This window comes from Olea europaea, chromosome 1, assembly GCF_002742605.1.
Source record: "Olea europaea var. sylvestris chromosome 1, O_europaea_v1, whole genome shotgun sequence".
Classification (NCBI taxonomy): Eukaryota; Viridiplantae; Streptophyta; class Magnoliopsida; order Lamiales; family Oleaceae; genus Olea; species Olea europaea.
In genome coordinates this window covers 22,087,621-22,098,086 of record NC_036237.1, presented here as the reverse complement: position 1 = coordinate 22,098,086, position 10,466 = coordinate 22,087,621, and the positions used below count along the sequence as shown (strand labels likewise).

At 34.6% G+C, this 10,466-nt stretch overlaps 1 protein-coding gene across 1 annotated transcript; it reads left to right on the top strand.

Annotated features, from left to right (window-relative positions):
* Positions 1 to 4,971: 4,971 nt before the first annotated feature.
* LOC111397217 (probable LRR receptor-like serine/threonine-protein kinase IRK) lies at positions 4,972 to 9,310 on the top strand. The gene is made up of 2 exons (XM_023024012.1): positions 4,972 to 7,190; positions 7,570 to 9,310. The coding sequence occupies exons 1-2, from the start codon at positions 5,731 to 5,733 to the stop codon at positions 9,011 to 9,013; spliced, it is 2,904 nt and encodes a 967-aa protein (XP_022879780.1). The 5' UTR covers positions 4,972 to 5,730; the 3' UTR covers positions 9,014 to 9,310.
* Positions 9,311 to 10,466: the final 1,156 nt, after the last annotated feature.

Sequence of the window (10,466 nt, the reverse complement as noted above, 5' to 3'; positions counted from 1 at the left end):
GTTGATACTCGCGAATCGATTTTGCAGAAGAAGAATTGACCTAACGGCAATTTTGTTTTTGTCTGCATGCGTTTGTTATTTAGCTTTTGACGCCGTCAAAGGTGGCGTCAGGACATTTGACTTTAAATAGGTCCCCCCTGGCTAAGCTACACCTACCACCGTGTCGTGGAAATTGGAAAATTTTAATCAAATAATTCTATTTTTATTTAAATTCATTCAAGTAATTGCATTCCTTCCATTCAAAGAAATAAGAATATTGATATATAGTACAACTGGTACTATAACATTAGTCTATAGGACATTAAATGATAAGCTTAATAAAATTATACATTTTATTTATTGCTACATTAGTACTATATAAATTGGTATTTTAACGTCAGTTGCGTTAAATAACAGTGTTCATAAAATAAATGACGACCATTGTTTATTGATTGTCACATTATCTGTTTATCAATTCAAATGACGGAATTGGATGAATTTACCTTCATTAAAATTAAATTAAAATTTAGTTATCTGATTAAAATCAAATTAAAGTATATTTATCAACCGACGCTATAATAAAATATAGTAATGGATGGATATGTTTTGTAAAATGCTTCTATAAAACCTTGAAAAAAATTATGATTTCGTTGATCGAAAGATTCCTCTTTGGCTCCCTTCTTTGAGTGGTTTATAAATTTTGTATCCTAAGAGTCTCCTTGGCTTGAGTGGTGTATGTCTATTGAATTCCCAAAAGCCTCTTTAATTGTTGGATGAATTTAAGTATTTATAGAACCAAAATTATGCAATTAATCATGATCTAATTGCTTTCTAAATAAAAGTTAATTGAACAAGGAATCAAATCATATTGACCGGAAAAGGGCCTATGCTATCACACATCATCTCTTGCAATCGCACACCCAATTTTGCTCTCTCTTATTTAATTTCAAGCCATTGCAATCGCAAGGCATAAGTTCGCTTCCATGATTTCTTTTGTTTTGAGTACCTCCTTTTGTTCGGCTTGAGTTCTTCTGTAGTTTCACCATAGATCCTTCATTTTTAAATCTTTATATGTAATCCTCCACGTTCCGCAATTATTTGTAATTAATCCGATGCAAGTTTCGAAAGTTTACAATTAGTCCTTAAATTTTCAAATGTTGAACTTAACTTCCTAAAGCTTATTAATTCTTCCAATTGCATCCAAGTTGAGGTTTTATATACAATTGATCGTATTTACACTAAATCAGTTATATTCCATCAATTTAACAACAAATAAACAAGTTTAGAAGTTCGGATAAGTCCATAATATGCACTTATCGAATACTCCTTAATTTTATTATTTTTTTATAAAGTATTTTGTTTAAAAAAATTATTCTTATACAAGAATTCGTGAAATATTTATTTTACTCATATGAAAGATAGCACATCAATTAAAATATGGTATTTTATATAGGAGCAAACGGAGTTTTGAATCAACTTGACCTTCAAATTTATGTACTACTAAAAACACTTAACCAGTACAATCCTTGAATGAACATATCAAGTCAGCAAAAATTTCTATGCATATGAATATTTTCTTCTCGTTCTCTTGGTTTTTATTGTTGTTTGTGTTTTGATAATCCTAAAGAATAATGGTAAGTAGCACATTCATGTATAGAACCAGTTTACGTGATATTATAAATACAAGTAATACTACAAAACATTAGTTGATCGGTCATGCTAACTGCACAGTTAATTCTGACTGAAAGTTTAACAGATGATAATGTGACATTCATTTTGACTATTAATGAAATTTAAATCAAGGATCAAAATCCATGCCACATTATTATCGTCAACGAAAGTGTAAAAATTATCTATATAAATAGCTTAATTGTTAGTTGATAGTATAACTTTAAGTCAACTTCAAAATTTTAATCATTAAATCCACTCAATTTCCAAAAAAGTTAACTAATGCACGTGATTACGTGGAGATAAATCCTCATGTCGTGCCAAGCTAAGGTTTCAAAGTTGTGTGGCCAAAATTTTTTAGTGTATAATAATTTTTCTTTCACCTAAAAATTTTACAAGAAAATTTGAATAAGAAGTTTTTTATTGTTTTGTGTGTAAGAAGGGAACCAAACATATTATTTATATACGTCAACACGATTCACTCTACACAACTCGTAAATAATTTACATCATGGTTAACGTGCACTTCATAACATAAGAATCTTGCCTTTTCTCTATGATTTTCCAGCAAAATTTAGGACCATGCTCGATGTTCATGATGTAGAGACAAATTTTAGCACTTGTTTGGATTCCATTTTTCTTATAAACTCATCTTTTCTCAAACTCATTTTTAATCGTACATTTTTTAGTAAAATAATTTTGAATGTAAACATAAAACTTTTTCCCACTTTTTAATTGCATATTGTCCAAAAAATCATTATTATAAAACTAAAAAATAAAATAAAATAAAAATTGAGATCTCGAATATGGGCTTAAAAGCATCATGCATATACTAATGCAGTCAGGTACAATTATGGCATTTGGTGAATAATTGTGAGATTTAGGAGATTATTAAAAACATTGATGGTCCCTGAACTTTTAGTAAAGTTTCACCTTAGTATAAACTAAAATTTTTTTTCTAGCTGATTGCTATGCTTAAATATTTGTTTGAAATTTGTCATTTTGCATGTGTAATTTTGATTAACTAAAAGCTCAAGTCACGATCTAGTGTCTAGTTGATGAAAAACTAGATTGTCACGCCATCAAATTAGTCAGTAAATTAACCATTATAAAAAGAAATAAATTCCTTGTTTGGTTCCAATAAAAAAGTGGATTATAATTTAACAATTAGTTTTAACTACACATTTTAAGAAATTCACAACTGTTCAACCATACATTTAATTAACTTTTATCAAACTATATTAAAAATCTAATTTTTATTTAAATTAAATGGGCGCAAAATATCAATAACTAACAATAAAATGAAGTTAAACGATCCAGTGATTCTCTTAAACAAGTCAACTCCCTATGAGTCATTGGCTCCTTTCACAAGCACACGGTGTGAGCCTTCCTCGTCTCATCATGATGCAGGAGATTTTGAGGTCAGTTGATACCAAGTTGTCAGATAGCACGTTGATGGCATTAAGATATCATGGATTGGCAGATCGACACAAAGATGGCAAATCATCGTGATTTTTTCATAACTAGGAACAGTTTTAGGCCCTATTTGGGATGAGAATTGATTTTTTGACTGTTAGGAGAAAAGTAATGACCACATGTGAGAGAAGAAGTCAAACTTTACGGCTAGAATAGTGAAATAACAATAAAAAATCAATTTGTTGAGGTGAAAAATTACTCCCAAACACCCCCTTAAACATGTTTTTGGTAATTTGACCATAACTTTGAGATTTTACTATTTTGATAAAATTTCGATAATTTCGAATTTTTCTTAGCTATATAACTCAGCTTGTGAGTTATTTTTTTATCATTCTGCAATTTAATTGAATTTCAGATAATTCTCTCTCTTTGGGACTTTTTCTTTGTATTCCTCACTTTGAAACATCTGTTGTAACTAGCCTGCAAGATAATCGCTATTTTGCTCAACGTGACATCACTTGGGAACTTACTATTTCATCTTCTATTTGACCTCGATGAGGGCTAATTTCACGCTTTTTTCACGATGCTACTTTGTTATCAGTCACCTAAACCCACACAAAATTCCATGTGTCCCTACTACTTAAGTCAAAGAATAAATGTAAAATTTTGAATTAAGCTGTTTATACAGAAATATTATGACGAATTCTTTGACAGATGCTGTGGTTATATGCACTTTAGCCCTTGAATTTATGTCACCTCAACGTTTATCAAAAATCTATAAACAAATTGTACAAGTAGCATGGATGGAAAACTTTGAGGCATTTACAACTTTTTGAAGAACATAGTTGATTGGTGGTTTTTTTTGGTGTGGGGGGGGGGGGGAATTTCCTTCTTCTTTTTTTTTTCTGTTCATTTCCCCTCAACTGTTGCCAAGATATTCCAAGAAATTATAATTTATTTATTTTTGTAATCATAGATGCTCTTTATTTAATTTTTATTTTAATATGGGACACATCGAATAAATATCTACAAGAATAAAATAATATTTTGACAACAAATTACAAATGTGTTAATCTTTTTTTGAAAGTGCGATGTGTGTTACTTCAATGTCATTTCGTTAATTCATTGTTCATTGACAACGTGCAAATTTTGATTGCAAAGGTGGAAACGGCAAATTAATTCCATGTAAATTGGAAAAAAAAAATCACAAAACCATAAAAATTCGATTTCCACTCAATTGACAAAAACATGCTTTAAGTGTTTTGTATCTTGAAATTCGAACTTCATTTTCACTTTCGTATTAAACAATCAAAATAAAAAACGAATTCCTCGAATGTGACATTTTTCATGGAATTTTACCACTAATGGGTGTTCCAAGAAGCCACAGTAAATTAGCTAAACCAACTCCTATTGCAAAATTGTAAGACGTTTTTTCCATTAATTGTTGTGCTTATAAGCCCATTCAAACGCGTCTTAAAAAATTTCTCTTATGGTGTATTTGATTGATCTTATTTTTACTTTTCATGAAAAATGTGCTTTTGTTATCTAAATTCTTACTTTTAGAATGTTTAATTGATATTTTTCATTAAAAATATTTTTCAAAAGTTGATCAAGTGACTACTTTATTAAAAAATAAGGAAAACGTTTTCTTAAGTTTTTATTTTTCGACAATTCACATTTTCCAAAAACTCTATTCTACAAAAGGTATAACTGTTTAAGTTAAAAATTAAATCAATCAATAATTAAAAATTTAAATACACAAATTCTTTTAATATGTACTCAAGGCGTGGGCCATATGGACACCCGTAACAACGGGAAAGACACGTCGGATTATTTATACCAATAAACGATCACCACGTGTCGATTCCAAATAAAACCGTTCCCATACCTGCATTAAAAGATGTCTCTCTCTCTCTCTCACAGCTGTGTGTGTGTGTAAAAGAGAGCGCTTTAAATGTTTCAGTGACTGTCCGTTGCCGGAAACTCCCATCCCCCCACCTTTCCCGGCGAATTTTCTGGTAACTTCCCCTCTCCAAGCTCCAGCCAGTTACTCCACCCCCTGGATTCCATTTCCAGAAAAAGATAGTCCGGCGAGTCTTTTCACTCTCAGATTTTTCACGGTCCTTCTCGTTACAGTCACTTCAACGCCAAACAAAAATTCTTCTCACAATTGATTCCTATTTTTGATTTTCTTCGTTTGTTAACTTTTTTATCGTCTGCTAAAGATATTTTATGTGTTGATTGATTTTTGGGTTTTCAGAAGTTCTCTTTTGCCAATGCAGTTGTTTAATTTGGTTCTTTAGCGGCTTTTTCTGTTAATTTTCTGGGTTCTTTTCCATATTTTTCTTTGGTAGCAATTTCTAGCTGTTAAATAGTCAAAACGCAAAAGTTACTTGCGTACATGCACATTTGTATGTACATGTGTATCTTTTGATGAGTTTGAAGGTTAAATACAGTAGAATTTGGTTCTTGAGAGCTTAAAAAGAGTTCAAGAACCAATCTTTTCAGCTCCTATTCAAAGTCACTTCCAGTTTACTTGTCTCCTCTTTAGGTTCCTGAGAAGTATTCTTTTAGATAGAAAAAAAGAAAAGAAGAACTGTCTTTCTCGATTTTCAATCTGAACCCAACAATGCCATAACTTTTGTTAACACTATATTAATTTATTTAAATGAGAATTCTGTTTGGTGTATTGTTAGTCTTTTTTTCGTTTCCCATTTTGGTGAAATCTCTGACCCCTTCTCTAAATGATGATGTTCTGGGGTTGATTGTGTTCAAGGCTGATATTCAACATCCAGATGGGAAATTAAGTTCTTGGAACGAAGATGATGTTAGCCCTTGTGATTGGGTTGGTGTGAAATGCAACCCCAGATCCAATAGAGTATCTGACCTTGTTCTTGATGGATTTGGACTTTCTGGAAAACTAGGTAGAGGTCTACTTAAATTGCAGCTTCTGCGAAAGCTTTCGCTAGCCAAAAACAACCTTACAGGAAGCATAAGCATCGGTTTTGCTCAGCTTTCTAATCTGAGGGTGCTGGACCTGAGTGAGAATAGCCTATCCGGGTCAATTTCGAACGATTTCTTTAGGCAATGTGGGTCTTTGAGATCGGTTTCCTTGGCGAATAACAAATTTTCAGGCCATATTCCTGAGAGCTTGGGCATGTGTTCAACGCTTGCTTCACTGAACTTTTCAGGCAATCAGTTTTCGGGATCCTTGCCATCAGGGTTATGGTCATTGCACGGACTGAGGATGCTTGACTTATCTGATAATTTGTTGGAGGGAGAGATTCCAAACGGCATTGAAGGTATGAACAATTTGAGGGGGATAAGTTTGAGGAAGAATCGATTTACTGGTGAAGTTCCGGAAGGAATTGGAGATTGTTTTTTGCTGAGGTCAATTGATTTGAGTGAAAATTCATTTTCTGGAGGGCTTCCAAACACAATGCAGCAGCTTACCTTGTGTAATAATCTATTGTTTGGAAAAAATGGATTCACAAGGGAGGTTCCTGAATGGATTGGAGAAATGAGAAGCCTTGAAACCCTGGATCTTTCTGAAAATAACTTAACTGGCCAAGTTCCAGATTCTCTTGGGAAGCTCTTGTCATTGAAAGTTTTAAATGTATCCAAGAATTCTCTCACTGGACTCTTGCCCGAGTCTATGAAGAATTGTGTAAACCTTCTGACTCTTGATATTAGCCACAATTATTTGACTGGTGAACTTCCTTCTTGGCCATTCGAGCTTGGTTTACAGCAGCTTCTGTTTTCAGATAATAGATTAAGTGGGAGTGTGGATAATACTCTTGCTTCCTCCTTGGAGAGTTCTCGTCACAAGCTTGTAGTTTTGGATATCTCTAAGAATCAGCTATCTGGTGAAATTCCCAGTTCTACCGGAGATTTCAGCAACTTGCATTTCTTGAATATGTCGAAAAACTCATTTGTAGGTAGTATTCCAGCAAGAATTGGACAATTGAAAATCTTGGAAACTCTGGATTTGAGCGATAACCAGTTAAATGGTAGCATCCCATTGGAAATTGGTGGAGCTACATCTCTTGAGGATTTGAGGCTAGAGAAGAACTCGTTCGAAGGCAACATTCCTACTTCGATTGGGAACTGCTCTTCGCTTGTATCCTTGTAAGTTCTCTGCTGTTTTTATGCATTATTGTAACATTTCTTTGTGCTTTTCTCGTTTTGTTGAGTAATCTTTATGCAACTTAACTGTGTAGCTCGTGAAATGGTTAAATGCAATTCTAAGCTAGCAAGTATCCTGTAACTGTTCAATTTTCTGCTGAAATCCATTTGAATTTATGCTCTTGCAAGGCAATTTATTCAATGTCAAGAAATTTGGGTACTATCTTATCTGTGCCTGCTGTTTATACAAAGAAAACGAACAAAATTTTCTGCATGGATATTGGCTTGATCAATAAATTTTAATCTAATCCATTATTTCTTAAGTTTTCAAGCCTTCTGCCATTCCAACTGAGTTCCTTTTGGATTGTTGCCAAATTTGCAGGTGTCTGGCTCATAACGAAATAACTGGCCCTGTTCCTGCATCACTCGCAAAACTTACTTATCTTGAGACTGTAGACTTGTCTTTCAACAAGCTCATGGGGACACTACCCAAGCAGCTGGCCAATCTTGGACGCCTGCAGTTATTTAACATTTCACACAACCAGCTACAAGGCGAACTGCCTGCTGGTGGATTTTTCAACACTATTGCTCCTTCATCTGTAACTGGCAATCCGTCTCTTTGTGGGGCATCAGTTAATAGAAGTTGCCCTACGGTCCTTCCTAAACCCATTGTACTTAATCCTAACTCGTCTGATGCCAACACCAGTGTAATCCCCCAAAGTTTTGGTCATGAGAAGAAAATCCTTACCATCTCAACCCTCATTGCTATTGGTGCAGCTGTGGCAATTGTTATCGGCATAATTGCAATCACCGTTCTTAATCTTCGTGTACAAGCTTCTACATCTCGATCTGCGGCAGCTCTCACTTTCTATGGTGGTGATGACAGCCATTCACCTACGAGTAATGGGAGTTCAGGGAAACTTGTCATGTTTTCAGGTGATTCTGACTTTAGCACAGGGGCACATGCTCTGCTTAACAAGGATTGTGAACTTGGACGTGGGGGATTCGGAACTGTCTACCGGACAATGCTCAGAGATGGACGCTCAGTTGCCATCAAGAAGCTTACTGTTTCAAGTCTTGTAAAATCCAAAGAAGTTTTCGAAAGGGAAGTTCAAAAATTGGGGAAAGTCCATCATGATAATCTTGTAGCACTTGAAGGTTATTACTGGACCCCTTCACTGCAGCTTCTTATATATGAATATGTCTCTGGTGGAAATTTGCATAAGCACCTTCATGAAGAATCTGGTGGAAATTACCTTTCATGGAACGATAGGTTCAATATTATTCTTGGTGCAGCTAAAGGCTTGACTCATTTGCATCAAATGAACTTGATCCATTACAACATAAAATCAAGTAATATCTTGATTGACAATTCTGGTGAACCTAAGCTTGCAGATTATAGTTTAGCCAGGCTGTTGCCCATGTTAGATCGATATATTTTGAGCAGCAAGATTCAGAGCGCCCTCGGTTACATGGCACCAGAATTTGCATGCAAAACTGTTAAGATAACCGAGAAATGTGACGTGTATGGATTCGGGGTTCTGGTGCTGGAGGTCGTCACAGGGAAGAGGCCTGTTGAGTACCTGGAGGACGATGTTGTAGTGCTCTGTGACATGGTTAGAGGATCATGGGAAGAAGGCAGAGTGGAGGAATGCATTGATAGTAGGCTACAGGGGAAGTTTCCAGTCGAGGAGGGAATTCCAATGATAAAGTTAGGCTTATTCTGCACATCACAAGTTCCTTCGAACAGGCCCGACATGGCAGAAGTGGTTAGTATATTGGAGCTGATTAGATGCCCTTCAGGAGGCCAGATTGAATCAGGATGAGTTCAGCTAAACGTTCAAGGTAAGTAGGTGCATTATAATGGCTTATCAGGCGAAGAAGAATCCCGTTGGTTTGTTTAAGAAGTAGAAATTCAGATTTAGCTCTAATATTTTTCCTCTTCTGTTGTTTTTCTTAAGTTTTTTAATCGTTCGGTTAAATGTTTGGCAACGGGATTCCTTTTCACCAGGTTCCAATTTGGGACGCCACTGGATATCAAATCGTTACTTTCTGATCCTAGTCTTTCACCTCCTGTTGTTACTTTGTTTCTAACCAATTGATGCTGGCTTTTTACCTTGTAATTTATGAATCTAAATTAGAAACTCGTGTTCACAAATGCTGCTTGCCTCCCGAGTCCTATGATCTTCTTTCCCCAGCAAATGTCAAACCTTTCAACCTGTTTATTCCAGCACGAAGACCATGAGACAGTTTAATCCAAGCTGTCCACAACCTTTTCATATGGCAAGGGGCAAACTTAAAACTTAGAAGAGTGTCCACAGAGGTATCAACCTCGTTCTTCCGACACGGTTACACCTAAAATTAATGGAAGCGCGACACATTTTTACTCTTCTAATAAATAGTGGACATGTTTCGTACGTTAAACTGGATAACGTTAATATAGAATTCAAGAAGAGAGACCCATGACAAAGGTTTCTTGTTGAGAATTCAGTGCATGAAACATTTCTGAGTGACAAAGTACAACATATTTTGGTCAATAAAGAGCAAATTTGATATTCATGAGTGCATGTTTGGCAAAGCTTATGATTGCTTATAAGTGTGTCAAATTCTATTTTTATCCATATATTTTGCAAGACTTGCTTCGTATAATCTAGTAAACGCTTTACCAAACATGCTTAGGTTTTACAAGATTCTTGGTTCCCACTACCAAGCAAATAATCTAAGTCAAGCAAATAATCTAAGTGATGAATATAAAAACAGAAAGTAAAAGCAGAATCAAAGGAATAAAGATAAAAGAAAGAAATGTTTCAGAGGAATTGAAATAGAATAATGCAGAAACTATTGCTTTCTGGACACCAATGTCATTTGGTCCTAATAATCTATTTTTTTTCCCCCCTTAGCCATTTTTTAGGTTTTTGATTGATTTTGTAAGATAACATTGTTTAGTTTTTTCAAGCTGCAGCTGAAATTCACATGGTTTCTCCTTCTACCTCATGTCCTTTTCTTGGACTGAGACTTATCTATTTGTATGCAAATCTTTCTGCAATATCAGACAACAAATGGAGCCTCCAACTCCCTTGTCTCTTTTCATTTTGAGCTCATAAATTTGTTCTTTTCTCTCTGACCAGTTTTCTTGTGAATATTCTATCCATATGTATACAAGATTATAGCAAGCATCATTAAAATCATTTTACAATATTATACAAGATTGTTGGAAGAATTTTGTGAATAGTGACGCCGAAATAAGTATAATGATGGTGACAAAGCCGAGGCAAGAGT